The sequence below is a fragment of the Chionomys nivalis genome, chromosome Y, assembly GCF_950005125.1.
Source record: "Chionomys nivalis chromosome Y, mChiNiv1.1, whole genome shotgun sequence".
Lineage (NCBI taxonomy): Eukaryota > Metazoa > Chordata > Mammalia > Rodentia > Cricetidae > Chionomys > Chionomys nivalis.
The window spans coordinates 7181693-7198864 of NC_080113.1; the positions used below are offsets into that span (position 1 = coordinate 7181693).

Genomic DNA, 17172 nt, shown 5'->3' on the forward strand with positions numbered 1-17172 from the left:
ATGTAAACTCACTGTGACTGTCCATATATTTCATAAGGACGCTGTAGTACAAACCGAGGGCCAAGAAAATCCTATATAATAGTTAGGTTTTACATGCATAAGTTAGTGTATAAAATATAAGATCCAGGCGCTGGAGAGATGGCTCAGTGGTTAAGAGCATTGCCTGCTCTTCCAAAGGTCCTGAGTTCAATTCCCAGCAACCACATGGTGGCTCACAACCATCTGTAATGGGGTCTGGTGCCCTCTTCTGGCCTGCAGGAATATATGCAGACAGAATATTGTATACATAACAAATAAATAAATATTTAAAAAAAATATATATATAAGATCCACAAATGACCGAAAAGCCATGGCATTTTGTTTTCTTCCTTACCTTTCTTTTCTAGAGTTAGATTTTACAACAGGCCTTGTCTCTCTTTTCAGAGCTGTGCTTGTCGTGACCCTGAAAAGAACCGTCTGGCTTGGAGGCCGGGCTGAGCAGCCTGGTTCCTTCCGGCAACTATACAGACTTTGTCTTTACCAGGGAAATCTGTCACGGTTCGGGAAGCTCCTAGGCCACACTTCTCTTCAGATTCCATTTTCTCGCATTGATTCCTCCCTCACCGCGAGTGTGGCTCCTTGAAACCTATGACTAGAAACAGTGGCACTGTTGTACAGGAGATTTCAGGGGTTTGGCTCAGGGATATCGTAAACTCCCCGGAAATATGCTCCAGAATGCTGGGTTTTTGGAGTGTAGTCTACAGCGAACGTACACAAGCACATTTTCGTTATGTTCCCTGGACCGAGGGATCTGAGAAAGGGGTTACATAAAACACCACACCGAATTCCGGCGGACGGCACCTCGAGAGGCGGCCGTCCTGTCTCTCAGACTGTGCCCGACGAAGAGGGAAGCGTGCAGGGTTGTCTTCCACCGCGGATCACGGGAAACCCGGCGTGGAGCTCTTCAAACTGCAGAGGGGAAAGGGGAGGATCTCCAAGCCGGCCACTTTCAGGCATCTGAAGCTAAGGATTGGGTCGGCATCCGTCGCACATTTTATTTTATTAGACGTTTTTTTGCGGCTGTCGCCTGCTATCCGCTTTCCTTCCTGCCGAGTCTATGCTTTTCTTTTTAAAAAATAGATGCTCAGAAATGCATAAAACATTTTAATCGATACGCGACTGACCCAAATCTTTTCCTGCAGCCAAATCGGTTAAGGAAACGGTACAAGAATCTATGTATTTTCGGTTTGCTCCATAATAAGGGAATGGCCGTAGAATGGATCAGTGTGTGTTACACACGAGGCGGTTTTGACTTGAGAAGAGAAATAGTTGTCTACAGGTAAAGAAAGAAGTGAAGATGATCGTCAGCTTGTGTCTCTTCCGCGGGGGAGGGGCGGCCAGCTGTCGGACGCAGCTTCTCTCCAGATGTGTGCGTGGAATGGTGGATGGAAATAACGAGTTATAGAAAACCCTTGAGTTTTTTTGTTTTTTTTTTAATCAGCCTCAAATAGCCCGCAAGTTGTTTCTCCCCAGATCTAACACGCCGTCTGTTAAACATCCGTCCCGTTATCTCCTCAGTGTTTGTACGGGGACTTGCTTTTCCCTCCCGTCGTTGTAACCAGTGGGATGATTGATTTCCGACGTGCCTTGCTAATACCGTTCCCTTCCACAAACCGACCGTCCGGTGGACCCCGCCTCTCATCCTGCGTGTGCTGGGAAGCGATGGGTCTCTACTTGCCTGACTCTGTGCGCAGGGATGCAGACCCACTTCCAAGTGCGTCAAACCGGAAAACGTTTAACACGAGTGATTGGAGGGTTATGGACCCATTGCAGGGCTGGAAAGTAAAGGCCAAGGCTGCCAGGGGCCCCTGTTCCCTCTGCGGTGTTCTGTTCAGGGAAAAATGGGATGCGTTGGGGTCGTGGGGACCGAGCCACAAACCCTGGAAGAAGGAAGGTTAGACCCAGAACCCAAAAGTCTGTGTCCATTTTTGGCAAAAAAAAAAAAAAAAAACATTCTACTGATCCGCTATTAGAATCGCTACCCGATTTTAGTTGTGTGTTCCTGGTAGGGAAATCCGGATTCCTTGCGTTGTGCTTCTGCTGATTTTCTTCAAGTTGTGGCGATGCTAAATAAACAAGAAAGGATTCGGTGCTGGACACAGACAGCACAGGAGCTGATGCATGGTGCGGTCGGAAGAAGAGTGCGGAGTTCACCGGTGCCCACTGGGAAAGCCGGTGTTGTGCAAGCCGTTGTGCACGACTCGGCTCGCCGTGTGGATTTTTGAGTGTGGGTCTGTGCTGGAAAGAAGCGTCTGCCGTTCTCTGTTAAAATGATGCACGGGACTCGGGACGAGCCACTGAGTGATCCTGAAAAATGAGCCACAGCTAGGAAAGTGAGTAGTTTCGGAAAGAGGAAGCCTACGGACGTGGGACGAATCGCTGTGTGGTCTTGGGGGGGTTGGGATATCCTGATCTCATATGAAGATTTTAGTGGAGTTCGCAGGCTTTGGGAGGCTGAATTCGATCTCTGTGCTCGTCCCTGGCACAGCAAAACCCTATTTCTCAACAGACATTTTCCACGTAACGTAATCAGACAAGGGCTATAAATTTTAATTGTCATTGATAGCTCAATATCTTCGGTCTCCGTGTAACATCTACAGCTTGGGACTCAACTTGGAATTTCGGACCCTAGGAAAGCAACGACGGTATTTTCAGCGTAATTAATATTTACACACGAAGGAGTGACACTCAAAATATTTAACAACTTCTTTGGTTATATTAATTAATGTAGAATAGGCCCTGGGTTCGAGTCCTCGCACCTCACACGGCCCCTGTGACGGCGCACATGCGACACCAGCCCTCGGGAGGTGGGGGGGGGGGCGGGAGCATCAGAAGATCAAGGTCCATCCTTAGCTACGCAGGTTGTCTGGGGCTAGCCTGGGACTCAGGAGACCCCATCCAGCAGGGGGAACAGGCAGGTTTCTAGGGCGACGTACTATCTCACTTTATCTATTTATTGAACGCGGCCGTCTGGAAGGGATGAGGGAAGAAACGTCGCCAGCCAGAGCCGTGGAGGAGGTCGGTGGCTCTGCACTGAGGCTCCCGGCCACCGGCTAAGCTTTGCCCAGAATAATCACACGGAGACTGTATTCTTTTAAACACCGCCTGGCCCGTTAGTTCCGGCCTCTTCTCGACGAGCTCTCACATCTTGATCAACCCGCGTCTAGTACTCTGCGTAGCACCACGAGGCGGTGGCTTACCGGGAAGGATTCCAGCCTGCGTCTGCCTCGGGTCCGAGAGCCGGATTTTCCGGTGCTGGAAATTAGGGACGACAAGACTCTAGAAACGGCCGCAGGAGCAAGACTGGAACTGTGGACATGTCAACGTGGAAGGGAAAAAAAACCGTTCGGCCCCTATACAAAGATCCGCGGGAAGTAATGACTGCCGGGCGGAGGAGAATGAGCTGCCGACACCGCATGGCACGGTGGGGGCGGCTTCCCGGGAGGCTGCACACCGTCTCCGGAGCACGGGCTGGCAGAGCTTTTCCCTCCGCAGGCCGAGCTCCAATATTCGGGACTCTGCGGTCCCCGGACGAGCGTGGCTGTGTTCCAGCACAATTTCCCAAATATCTAAGCTAGGCCTTTGGTAGAAAGCTGGATTTTCCCTTTATCTATTCCCTGCATGCTGCAGAACAAAGGACGTCGTCATGAGCACCTCTGACCTTCAAGCGGATGCCGTGGGAGTTTCCGTGAATAATCCACGAATTTCCTGTCTCCCTGTTTTTCATGTTAATGAATTATAGGATCGCGTTTTACATGTTCATGAATTACACCAGGATTGTTTTGACACCGCCATACATTGTAAACTGACTAACAGAACTTCATCATCGGCATATACCATGATTCATGAATTACACCAGGATTGTTTTGACACCGCCATACATTGTAAACTGACTAATAGAACTTCTTCATCGGCATATACCATGATTCATGAATTACACCAGGATTGTTTTGACACCGCCATACATTGTAAACTGACTAACAGAACTTCATCATCGGCATATACCACGTCTTACGTGTTTACCACTCTGGACCCCCTGCCTCCGATCTCCCGGGTGTTCTGCACGGATCGTCCTCCTCCCGACGCGTGGCTCATCTCCGTTCGCTCCCCTGGGAAGCCTTTAACCCTCGCTTACCTGAAAAACCACCACCACCCTCACGGCGAAAACACTCGTTAGCGTGGCCGTGGGAGTTTCCGTGAATAATCCACGAATTTCCTGTCTCCCTGTTTTTCATGTTAATGAATTATAGGATCGCGTTTTACATGTTCATGAATTACACCGGGATGGTGTTGACACCGCCATACATTGTAAACTGGCTAATAGAACTTCATCATCGGCATATACCATGATTCATGAATTACACCAGGATTGTTTTGATACCGCCATACATTGTAAACTGACTAATAGAACTTCTTCATCGGCATATACCATGATTCATGAATTACACCAGGATTGTTTTGACACCGCCATACATTGTAAACTGACTAATAGAACTTCTTCATCGGCATATACCATGATTCATGAATTACACCAGGATTGTTTTGACACCGCCATACATTGTAAACTGACTAACAGAACTTCATCATCGGCATATACCACGTCTTACGTGTTTACCACTCTGGGTGCAGCCCCAGGTCATTTCCTAAGCCCACACGGATCCACGTTTCACCACATGCTCCTCTGCTCTGTCCGTGGTTCTTGTCTTCCTGTGTCTTGGTTTATTTCAGTTACCGCCATGATCCCCGATCTGATCGCCCTGTTGCCCCTGAATATTGTTTCACGGTTGTGTGTGCTTACACGCACTCCGCTTTGTCCGCACGCATCGGTCCGTAGGTCGTCTTTGTCTCCTGGCTGCTGCACACAGGGCTGCTGAGATCCTGGCAGTCCCGATGGCTAGCAACCACGTCGGGATAATATTTCGTTGTGGTTTCAATTTGCATTTCCCTTATGATGAGCGATGTCGAAATATTCCCTTTTACGTACCTGCTGCACATGTATGTAGGAGAAACAAATTTTTAGGTTCTTTTTGTGGTGGGGGGGGTGTTGAGACAGGGTTTCTCTGTGGCTTTTTGGAGCCCGTCCTGGAACTAGCTCTTGTAGACCAGGCTGGCCTCCAACAGAATTATATATTTTTATTTTTTTTAATTTTATCTTTATTTATTTATTTTTATTGTATTTTTATTTTTATTATATTTTTATTTTTATTTGATTATCTTTTATTTTCCTTTATTTATTTATTTATTTATTTATTTATTGGGTTTTTTCCGAGACAGGGTTTCTCTGTGGTTTTGGAGCCTGTCCTGGAACTAGCTCTTGTAGACCAGGCTGGCCTCCAACAGAATTATATATATTTTTTTTTAATTTTATCTTTATTTATTTATTTATTTTTATTGTATTTTTATTTTTATTATATTTTTATTTTTATTTGCTTATCTTTTATTTTCATTTATTTATTTATTTATTTATTGGGTTTTTTTCCGAGACAGGGTTTCTCTGTGGCTTTTGGTTCCTGTCCTGGAACTAGCTCTTGTAGACCAGGCTGGCCTCGAACTCACAGAGATCCGCCTGCCTCGGCCTCCTGCAGTGCTCTGTGGTAAGTCCTTTGTTGCACCGTTTACAGTGACTTGCATGTAGAAGACATTCAGTCAATGGAGTTTTCAGACGAAGCCTGAAGCCCTGTACTCAGTGATTATTGACGATTTAAGTGAGGAAACTCTGACATCATATCTCTCATTTTTCTTTTTACAGGCAAGAGCTGTTTTGGCAAAAGTCGGCTATCCAGAATTCATAATGAATGATACGCATGTTAACGAAGACCTCAAGGCGGTAAGTGCTGAATTTACTGTATTTTTCTTGGCAGGTTTTACGGGCCTCGTGCCTGTTAACTAACCCAAGTCCAAGCAATTAAACCGGGTGGTGCCAGAAAGGACCAACAACTTTTGATTGATTCCTTGGCTATAAATGAGCCTGAGTTTGCCAGGCCGATCTCGAGATTTAGTGCAGATTCCAAATACGGGAAGTGTCAGAGAGCTGAGCGGACCTTGTAAAGCAAATGGAAATAAAATTCACCAAATTGAGTGTCTTACAACTAGCGGACGTGTTCTGATGGTGAATGCATCGCATTCGTTGCTAAATATTTTTTATATTTTCTTCATCCACATTAAATGGATAGACATAAATCTGCCTGTTGAGAGTTAGCGTCATTAAACTCTATGACTGGTTTGGCAAATTAAGTGCATACATGGATGACTCTGTAATTTGTGGTGCATTGGACTGTATATTGGCAGTAAGTTACTGATGAGGCGTGGCCATAATTCTTTTTTATTCTAGTGTTTCGAGATCCATATTTTTCGTTACAGCCCTTTCTAATGATGACTGCTGCTATTTCTGTCCCAGTAAATCGTTCAGAAGACCTTTTCTCCTTCACAGAAAAGCCCTGCTTTCACCACTCACTGAAATTTCTTGTTTTTTAAAAAATAGATGTATTTCATTCACTGAAATTTCTTGTTTTTTAAAAAATAGATGTATTTTATGTATATAGGTGTCTCGTCTGCATGAGTGTCTGGCCACAGAGACCAGAAGAGGGCATTGCATCCCCTAGAACTGGGGTTATGGTCACGAGCCGCCCAATGTGGGTGTTGAGAATCAAACCCAGGTTGTCTAGAAGAGCGGCTTCGTGTTCTCGACCCCTGCTTTTTTATGCTTTCCGTAACCACGGCTCATAGGTCGAGTTCTTTGCTGAACCCGTGGGTTGGCATTTGGCCCGTCTGTAAGTAGTGCTCGCTGCGTGATTGACTATTAGACGTTTGTAAGACCCTTTACGTGTGAGATGAAGCCTGAGTTTAAAAGTTTCTTCATTTCAGTCATCAAGCGGGCGTTACTCGTGCTGCTTAAACTGAACACGTCCCACTCACGTTTTCCCCTAGGTGTGATCTGAGGCTTTTGAGCAAGTTTGATGTTAACTTCATGTTCAGATGGAAATGGCATTTACCCTATCTCAGAGCTAGTGAGGAAGAAAGTCACCTCCCATTCTGTTTGTATCCATTAGACGTCAATAGTTAAAATAGCATTAAAAGAACGAGTATTTTATAACACTCATTGCGTGTAAAAAATGACAGTAAGTGTAGAAGTTATAAAAATACTCACTCAGCTTAATTTGAGAAACATGGGAATAAATGCTGACTTCTCATTTAAAAAATCTTTGTAATGTATAAATATTTGGAGAACTTTTGAAAGATTTTATTTTCATTTTTTATGTGCATTGGTGTTTTGCCGGCACGTATGTCTAAACGACGGTGTCAGATGCCCTAGAACGGGAGTCACCCACGTGGGTGCCGGGAATCGAACAGCCCCTGCTCTTAACCATTGAGCCATCCCTCCAGTTCCAATGCTGAACATTTTATTTTTATGATAACGAAATGTTGAAACACTTGGCACCCAAATGTATGCTCTGTTGTTATCCCCGTCTTTCCTGATCCCATGAAGTCAATGAATTATGAGGATCTTGGAGCAAAGGATGTGAGGAGTGAAAGGATTTGGGTGATCTTCTCAGGGCCACATAGAGTTTTGGGTCCAGGGCTACAGAAGGGGATCAGAAGGCACTGGCTTCAGTCAAAGGAGGTTAACATCATTTAACCTTGGACAGTCTTTACTTATGTTCCTGTTGGCTACTTGGATATTTCTTCAATGTATGTGATTTTTAAATTTAAATACATTGTGATCATATTCTCCCCTCCCCCAAGTCTGTCCATACCATCTCCCTCCCATCCAACTTTAAGTTCTTTCTCAAAAAAAACAAAAAGGAACCCAATATACTCCAAAAACCAAGAAAACAATAAAATAACACCCATAAAGAAAAAAAAAAGGCCCAAACCAAAACTAAAAGCGAAAAACTATAAGCAAATAAAAGCACAGACGCAAAACAAACTATGGTGTCCGTTGTATGTTGGTCAACTACTCCTGAGCGTGGGATCCACCCTGAAGTGATTGATATACCCAGTGTCTCTCCGTTAGAGAAACCTGATCTCCCCGGTCCCAGCGGGTATAAAGTTTTCGTTCATTCATTACTTCATTTTTTTAACCCGCAGAAGTTTATTTATTTATTTACTTATTTAATCATTTTTATTGAGATATATGTTTTTATTCCTTAATGTTTAAAAGATAAGACAAAACTATTCCATCCGAGTTGGACAAGATAAATTAACAGAAGCAAGAGAACCCAAGAGAAGGCACAATTATGAGACCCAATCATCCACACACTCAGGAATCCCACAAAAACACGAAACTGGAGGCTTTAATATGAGCCCACGCGGCCTGGTGCAGGTCTGGGTGGGCCCTGTGCCTGCTTCTTCCGTCTCTGTGAGTGCACACGAGCTCTGTCTGAAAAAGAGACCCCAACCCCGGACTGCGGGGCTTCCTCCCAGGCTCCGGATTAGGCACAGACACCAGCCTGAGTGAGATCTTTTATTAAATGTGGAAGAGAAGTTAAAGTGGCTGCTTTCTGGCTGAGGCAGCAACATAGCAGCGAAAGACCTTGCAGGCGTAATTTTTAAGAGGAGACGAAGGGCTCTGTGAGTTGGAGGCCAGCCTGGTCTACAAGAGCTAGTTCCAGGACAGGCTCCAAAGCCACAGAGAAACCCTGTCTCGAAAAACAAAAAAAAAAAAAAAAAAAACAAAAAAAAAAAACAAAAAAAAAAACAAAAAAAAAACAAAAAAAAAAACAAAGAGGAGAAGAAGGGGAGGTCTCTGGTCGAATGCGTCTATGGCACCCGAGGCAGATGGTTCATCATCTCCCTGAGCCTCCATTTCATCGTCTGCAAAACGAGAGACCGTCGTCTTTCCCGTGCAGGGTTGTCGTCATAAGGATGAAATAATCACGTGTTCAGAGCCTGCTCCGGCACACGAACACAAACACAGGCATGAGCGATGGGATCTTCAATTTGTCCTGATGACAGGGGTGGTTTTTTTTTTCTACTCTGGAGAAGCCAAAGTCATGGCGCATTAATGCGTACAGCATCCAGGCCCCTCAAATCGATTTAAAAGGCTGTGTAGACGGAGCTGTCCCAAGCCGTAATCCAATCAGGAGCATCCAGAGCTCGCTTGGAACACTTGGCCGATCAGGTTTTGTTGCCAGTCTGCAGAGTCCCAGGCTTCAGGCTTCACAGAACGCGGTATCTTTTGTGAAAATAAAAACAGATATCAAACATGTATGTATAGATATGCAAATTCCCACTGTGTGTGTGCGCGCGCGTGTGCACGACCTCTCACTCCTCTCAGCGCACGTCTCTTGTGTTTTGCTCTATTATTTAAATAAAGGGAAAATGGAAATTCAAATTGTGGATTTCATGAACCATACAGAAATTTCTTTGGGTGCCTAACATAAAATCTTACCGGTATTTGGGCCTAGCTCTGAGCATCCCTAAAAAAGATTTGAGTTAAACAGGAGCTCTCTACGGCTCTTAGCACACGCAGGATCTTATAAGCGTAGCTTTACTTCCCCTACAAAGAAGCTGGACACATTTTCAGGGTAGCAGCTCCATGAAAAGAAATCTAGGATCCGTGAATTTTGTCATCCGAGCAGCTGTTCCAACAAAATGACCGGAGAACCCAGACTATCTCCACAGAGGTCACTCGATTGGAAGGTCGAAGTAGAATTTATCGAAAGCCATCATCAACCTGACCTCGGTTTCTTTCAGGAATTGAAGGGACGAGCGGCGTTGGACCTGATCTGTCCCTTGTCGAGCTTTAAAAACTGTTAAGAAGAGTAAATGCGCCCATTCGTTTTCGCTTCTGTCGGTGCAAGAAACCAAACTTTCCCGGTTGTTGCTGGACTTCAAGTTTTTCTCGTGAATGCGGTTTTTGAAAGGCGTGGACGACTGCATCTCTCTCTCTCTCTCTCTCTCTCTGGGCCCAAGAAGGGAACGCTAAATGATAAGCCAAATTTTTTAGACTGTGTAGCCTTATCTGAGTCTACACTCTCTAGTGTACGCCCGCTGGGTGACAACACGAATGATGCTCCACCGTCTACACTCAAACACTCGTCTCAAAGGGAAAAAAAAAGCACACGAGACGTGTTCTTATGAATTATACATCATATATATGTGATGTATATGAAAATAACTCCGTTACTCGTGGTTCTATTAAATTAGTGCAGGAGATCAATGGAGCCTGTTTAAGAAGCGATAGATAGGCTCGGTTTAAGAACTGAAACAGTACAAAATTATTATTTTAAAGGTAGACAAGCGCCGGGCAGTGGTGGCGCACGCCTTTAATCCCAGCACTCGGGAGGCAGAGGCAGGGGGATCTCTGTGAGTTCGAGGCCAGCCTGGTCTACAAGAGCTAGTTCCAGGACAGGAACCAAAAAAAAGCTACGGAGAAACCCTGTCTCGAAAACTAAAAAAAAAAAAGGTAGATTTCAGGTGTCTGCAGCTACTCACACAGTTTGCCGTCTTCTTCGGGACGTTAGGGGACAGTTTTCTCTCCCTCTCGTCTCTGAACTAAATCAGATGTCGACCTTTGTCTTTGTCTATGTAACTGAAAAGGACGGACGTCAGCAAGCTCATCTAAGGAAAAAAAAAACGGACTCCATTGACGTGACAAAAATAGATAATATTTGTTGAGGATATTCCTCTGCAGAATTTCTTAGTTTTCTGAAATAAAGAACATATCTGAATTTTCTACTGGTTATAAGAGTTAAAATCATATGCTGATGTGTTTACAAAAGATAGGTCCTGTTGGCCCAGACACATCCCTATGGCCCAGAGATGCCTTAGGATTGTTAGCTAAAGTGAATTTCTAAAACATGGTTTCTAATCTTGTTTTAGGCTAAAAGAATGTCGTCTATCTTACCGTAGAACCAGTTCTAGTGTTTCTGTTATGAAACGTTTCTGACATTAGTACAGTTTGTAAAATATGCTAAGGATTAATCTTCGACCGATATTACCAAACTAACTTTACACATGTATGTCCATATGTTACTTTATTATTATTTTAGAGAGATGAGGATAGTCCTAGTGTGTTGCCCTGGTTGGCCCCATAGTTCTCGGCACAAGCAATCCTTTGGCCTGAACATTCTAGGCACGCGGATGGCAGGTGTGTTTCACTGTCTGGCACACACACAGATGTTCAGTCAAAAATAGGTGCATTCTAAGTTCTCTGCAGAATGTTTTCTGATTTAATTTCTTTTTTTCATCTATAGCTCCTTCAAAATATAAACATTATCTTGAATTTAGTTGTATTTATACAAGCTTTTGCTACAGAAGTGTGTACAAAAACAATATGTAATTTTATTTTGCATATTACGCACTTGGTTTTAGACAAAAGACTGGAAAGTGTCTCTAGTATACATTTTTAATTTAATTTTTACATGAAATGCATTTCAATTATGAGACAATATATTTCAACTCCCCATCTCCTCCCACAACCTTCCCGCCTCCTGGTATTTTCCCATGAAAACCTTAAATTCTATCACATGCGTGACTTGCATTCTTCACCTTGGTTTTGAGACGATTTCACGTTCATGCTCCCAGAGCATTCATTCAGCCTCCTGCTGTATTGCTTCCCGTTATGCAACCGTACTGTGCTTTCTTTATCAACCCTGTCTTCCCTGCGTAAGTAGTTTCAAGAAGGGACAATTTAAAGCCAAGCCTTCAATTTTTATTTATTTTTTGGCCAAGCAGAAGGACACTGTTGCCTCTAATCCATATTTTCATTCCTGTTGTTCTCAGTGTGTTCTATCCCTGGCTTCATAGTTCTGCCTCTCCCTCTGAAAATAAAATATTGTTAACATGATTCGTTAAGATTTATTTATTCTAAGGCACAATGTTTGGAATCAGCTCGATGTGACTCGATATCGGCCAAGAACCATCTTCCCTATTAAAGTGCTAACCCTCATATTGAATATGTACATTTATGTTTATAATCCAATGCTTGTGAGTTTCATACACACAGTACATACAAAAATCAATAAAGAATATGGTTTAAAGTTATCAAAAGACTAATAGCTACTAAGAAATTACATTTGGGTTTTAAATTCAGTTAAGTTTTTTTTTTTAATTGAGTGACTTTAGAATGTTTCCTTTTCAGTCTTTTTTAAAGAATCGGAACGGCGCTGACGCTTAGTCAGCACTGTGTCCAGTTAAAGATGAGGCTCCCAACGGACGACCACACAACGTACATAGGGGCAGCCGTTGTTGAACTGAGTGGGTTACAAAAAAAGAATAAATGAAGTTGGGAGGAAGATGGAAAATCTGTCAAAGTGATTGAGTGAATGGAAGGGAAGAAGGAGTGGATGGGTGTGACCAAAGTGCATCATACAAATTATAAAATTTTTCGAAAAAATATACATTTGCCCTTCGATGTTCTCTTGTGGAATAATGAGCACTTAAAAAATAATTTACTCCCGGTTGTTTGCTTACTCACACGTTTTTCTAATTGATGGAGTCACGCATCTCTCTCACATTTCGACTTCTTATGCCCGTAAGAGATTTCGGAAGCCAAGTTTCCGAGGCCACCGCAAACCCTTGCTTTCACTGTGATACAAGCGTCGCTATAACACGCGGGTGAAGCAGCGCCGGCTTCGGATGCAATGCAGTAGAACTGAAATTGTTTATTACTCGCTTTCCAGAAAAAAAAAAAGGAACTCGATGACCCGTTATCTTAGCAGGCAACATTTTTGTGAGTCCTTAACAATTTCCTGTCGTTCCATGCAGTCTGCAATCTGTGATTTGCCTCTGTAATTTTGGTTTTTAGCAATTAGAGCCTTTTTTCGTGTTAATAGATAAATCTTGTCAACAATCAAATTATTTAGGTGGCTCCATTGTACTCAGGGTGGGAAATAGGTCTGTGAATTACTTCCGTTTTCCCTTTATGAACAGACGCCAATGACCGTAAATTGGATTTTAGCGTTTGACTCAGTCGTCATCTGTAAGCTGAATCAGGTTTCAGGCGAATACCCAGCATGGGATTAGCAGAACCTCACGTGACAGATGAATAAAGCACACATTTTAGAAAGGATCAAGAACTTGGGAGCCAAGAAATTTCGGCTCTAGGACGCTGTGTTTAGCACAGGGTAACGTGGGATTTTCAATATAACGTAAACAGAAGGCAGTAAATAACGGCAGCTTCTCTTGTTTCCTTCCCCGTGATCCAGAAATGACCATATTGATTTTTTTGAGCTTTTTATGTTAGAAGGAAATGACTGGGATTACATTCCACGGCTCTGTCAGCCCTGAGTTACGGCCGGGTGATGTCCTGAGGGCCCTGAATTCCGTTTCTAAACCGTCTTTTATCTGCATTTCGAACAATAATGATGTGGTTTGCTTTATGCAGATGAAATTCTCGGAGTCGGACTACTTTGGCAACGTGCTGCAAACCCGCAAATATTTGGCGCAGTCGGATTTCTTCTGGCTCCGAAAAGCCGTTCCCAAAACGGAGTGAGTATTTCGAAAAAAAAGGGAACTCGATAGACACATTGGCGGGAAGTGGGGTCTCTCTAGACTGAACCCCGTAATTCTCCTAAACTCCGGGTCGCCGGCTCGACCGTTATTTTGTTTAATTAAGAAGCTAAAAGACAACCGCCCACTAAGGCGGTCCGTGTCGGAGAACCGAAAACGATCATTTCGATCTAGTAACGGTCGTGAATTATTTATCTTTTTCCTATCAGCCGATAAGAAAATATCGTTGCCAACTTTTCAACCCATGTTGAGCCTTTAGGGAAGAAAACAGTGTTGATCTCAATAGTGTTGATGGCGGTGAACGCAGCGGACACTACGACAAGAGGTGTTTTTGAATTTATGTGTGTATTTGCTGGTGCTGGGGATCTGAGTTCAGGTCGTGCGTCTTTAATAAGAAGAGCTCTGACCCGTTGACCGTCTCCCCACTCTACGCTTTGCAGTTCTTAAATTGAGTCCATCACGCCAGTTCCGGGAGGTGTAGATGCTGTATCCTTATTTTACAAAACTCTTGCTGTTGTTCGCTTTTCCAATGGTCTAAAAATGTTCTTTAGAGCAGATAATTTCTGTTTTTTATGCTCTCAACGGCAGTTTATTTTAAAAATCGTCTTCTATTTCTGTTATTTATTTGTAGTCATTGTTACCATCTCGCTATTAACCCTTTGAATACAGCTAGATTCTTTACGTTCAAACCCTTCCTACATCTATTATCTGAATTAACTCAGAGTAATTTTCTAAGGATTCAGAAATTTCAAGGAGGAGATCCTGAAACTGGCCAATTGTCGGAGATCTGAACTGGATGCTTGTTGACTATCGTGTCCAGTTTTTTTTTTTTTTGCTTGATTCCTCTGGAAAGGAATTTTCGGCTTTATTTGTGCTGTCGTCCCCCAAAAGCTGAGTTGGTGGAGTAGCTTTTAAAATTTGTCGGTAGTCTCGTTTCCATGATGTCCGTGGGATTCTTGTTTTTTTTTTAAGATTTATTTATGATGTATGCAACATTCGACCGATGCCCACACGCCAGAGAGGGCCCCAGATCTCATTGCAGGTGGCTGTGCGCCACCATGTGGTTGCCGGGATTTGAACTCGGGACCTTTGGAAGAGCACCCGGTGCTCTTAACCACTGAGCCATCCTCCAGCCCTGTCAGTGGGATTCTTTACACCGTCTTGGACTCTCTTCTTTCTTCCGGCCTCCAGCAACACTAGACCCCTGTGTCCTTTCTTCCTTCAAGCTGTGGGCATCACCGTCTCCTTTTGATGTTCTTGTACGCCCAGTCTTGGCTCTGTCTGTCAGACTTCCCTGGAATACACACGCACAATTTTATTTTTCAGTTGTTAATTTTAAGGAAGAAGCCCAAAGCTGAACCAATCCTTTACGGATTCCTGACTCCAGTCAGAAGGACGAAGGAAAAGGACAGCCGGTTTCACAACGCCTTGCTAATGGCAGATGAAAATCTGTAGCCGACGACTCCGCTGTCCTTGGCGCTCAGCTCCTCTCATACTGATTTCCAGCTTGTCTACTCCATTCCATTCTCAACCTGAATTCCTCATAAGCATTCTAGATTTAAGGCTGTAAAATCTGGTGACTCAAAGCTGATGGCTTCAGCAAAGAATTTTCGATATCTCCATGGCCGTCTCCATGGAGTGGCACAGTCACGGGTCTGGGCAAGTCATCCTGACCTTTTAAATCTAATCAATAACTGCTCAAACTTTTTAGAAATTCTTTTATATTTGAAATTATTATATAACTACATCATTTTCCCGCTCCAGGTCCTACCACGTACCTGCCCTTGTTCTCTTTAAAATTCCTGCACTCTTTTTACATGAACTGTTGTGACGCACATACATGTATATGAACACGCAACAGCAAACATGCCAAGGTAAAAGGCTGAGGCCTCATGGTTCAGGCCACGTTCAGGTCGTGGTCAGGCCGTCGTGTTGATGAGATTTTAGCTTCTGTGCCGGGAGGCGCAGTCCTACAGCAAACGACCCCATCCCCCTGCTCCCGTAATCCTTCTGTCTCCCCTTCTGCGCTGTTCCCTGAGCTTCAGGAGCAGGAAGCGCGTCACAGGTGCATGCATTGCGATTGCATCCCGCAACTCTGCATTTTGGTTGGCCCTGATTTTCTGCAGTGTCCTCCGTATTTTACAAAATTTTCTTGGTGAAAAGGGGATAAAGGCTATAGTTATTTTGATGTATGATGCCAACTAGTTCTGAAGTTTCTCTGTTTATTTTTCTTCAGGTGACTTACCTACTGTTCAAATTAGGGTGCTGAAATCACCTACTATGAATGGATCGATGTTTATCTAGGTCTTTAATTCCAGTACTAGATAATTTTAATGGAATTGTACGTGCCTGAGTTTGGTACACACATATATTTAGGATAGCAATGTTTTCTTGGTTAACTGTTTCCCTTAGAGTAAACTGTCTTTTTAAAAAAAAATCTCTTTGAATTACTTTTAGTCTGAAGTCTTTTTTTTTTTGGCAGATATTAGATAATGATGTCTTATTGCTTCCTGGTTCCATTCGATGAGAGTATTTTTGCTCATCTTTTTAAAATTAAGGTGTGTCTCTTGTAGACAGTAAGTAGATGGATTTTGTTTCTTTATCCATTCAGCCAGTCTCTGTCTTTTAATTACAGAATGGAGGCCATCGATATTTAAAGTTATTATTGAAATATATGTGCTAATTGCAGTCATTATATTGTTGATTTTTTTATATTCTCTGTGTTCTCAGTGGTACTTTGTATTTTAATAATTATGGCTTTTTATTTTGTTCCACAGTCTCTATTATGCTCATTTCCTTCTTCAACCTAAAATATTGCTTTCTGTGTTTTCTTTAGGTATGTTTTATTTGCTATAAAAACTTAAGGCTGTTTATATCCCAAAACACGTTTCATTCCCATTCCGTTATGGTGGATAATTTTGCTGGGAATGTTAGTCTAGGCTGGCTGCCATCATCTTTTAGGACTTGGGACGTATCTCCCCACATTCTTCCAGCTTTCAAAATTCCTGTTGAGAAACTGGCTGTTATTCTGGTGGGTTTTTCTTCATATGTAACTTGTATTTGTTCTCTTGCAGCTTTCAATACAATTTCTTTATTCTGTATAGTTAGTGTTTCAACTGTGCCGTGCTCTGAATATTTTCTTTTCGGGTACTGTGTACTTGGTGCTATGTGTGTTCCTTGTACCCTATAGATGTGTCTTTCCTTCGTCTTGGGAAATTTTCTTCTACGATCTTGCTGGATTTTGTTCAATGCCATAGACTTGGGAATCTTCCCTGTCATTTTTGCCTATAATTTTAAGGTTTTTTTTCATGGTGTACCACATTTCTTGTGCTTTAATTTTCTAAATATTCCTTGTTTATTCGGTCCGGCTGGTCTAGATCCTCAACTCTATCTTCCAGTCCTGATATTCCGTCGTCCGTTTGATTCATTCTCCCTGTAAGGCTTCCCAGTGAGTTCCTTAGTTGAGTTACTGAGTTCTTCAGTTTTGTTACCTTTTTATCTTGTCTGCAGTGTTTCTATCTTCTGATTGAATTCCAGTCTCAAATCCTGGATTTTCTTCATCATTTCCATTAGCCTTCTCTTTGTGTTTTCTTTGGGCATCGCTCAAGTGTTTCTTCTTCTCCTCCTCCTTCTCCTTCTCCTTCTCCTCCTCCTCCTCCTCCTTCTTCTTCTCCTCCT

General features: G+C 43.1%; 1 protein-coding gene across 1 annotated transcript in view; it reads left to right on the plus strand.

Moving 5' to 3' along the window:
* Nucleotides 1–13477, plus strand: part of LOC130868818 (phosphate-regulating neutral endopeptidase PHEX) — a 105594-nt gene extending 92117 nt beyond the window's left edge. The window contains exons 13-14 of the mRNA XM_057760840.1: nucleotides 5789–5866; nucleotides 13370–13477. Of these exons, the coding sequence (XP_057616823.1) occupies nucleotides 5789–5866; nucleotides 13370–13477 (186 nt within the window). The remainder of the gene's footprint in view (nucleotides 1–5788; nucleotides 5867–13369) is intronic.
* Nucleotides 13478–17172: the final 3695 nt, after the last annotated feature.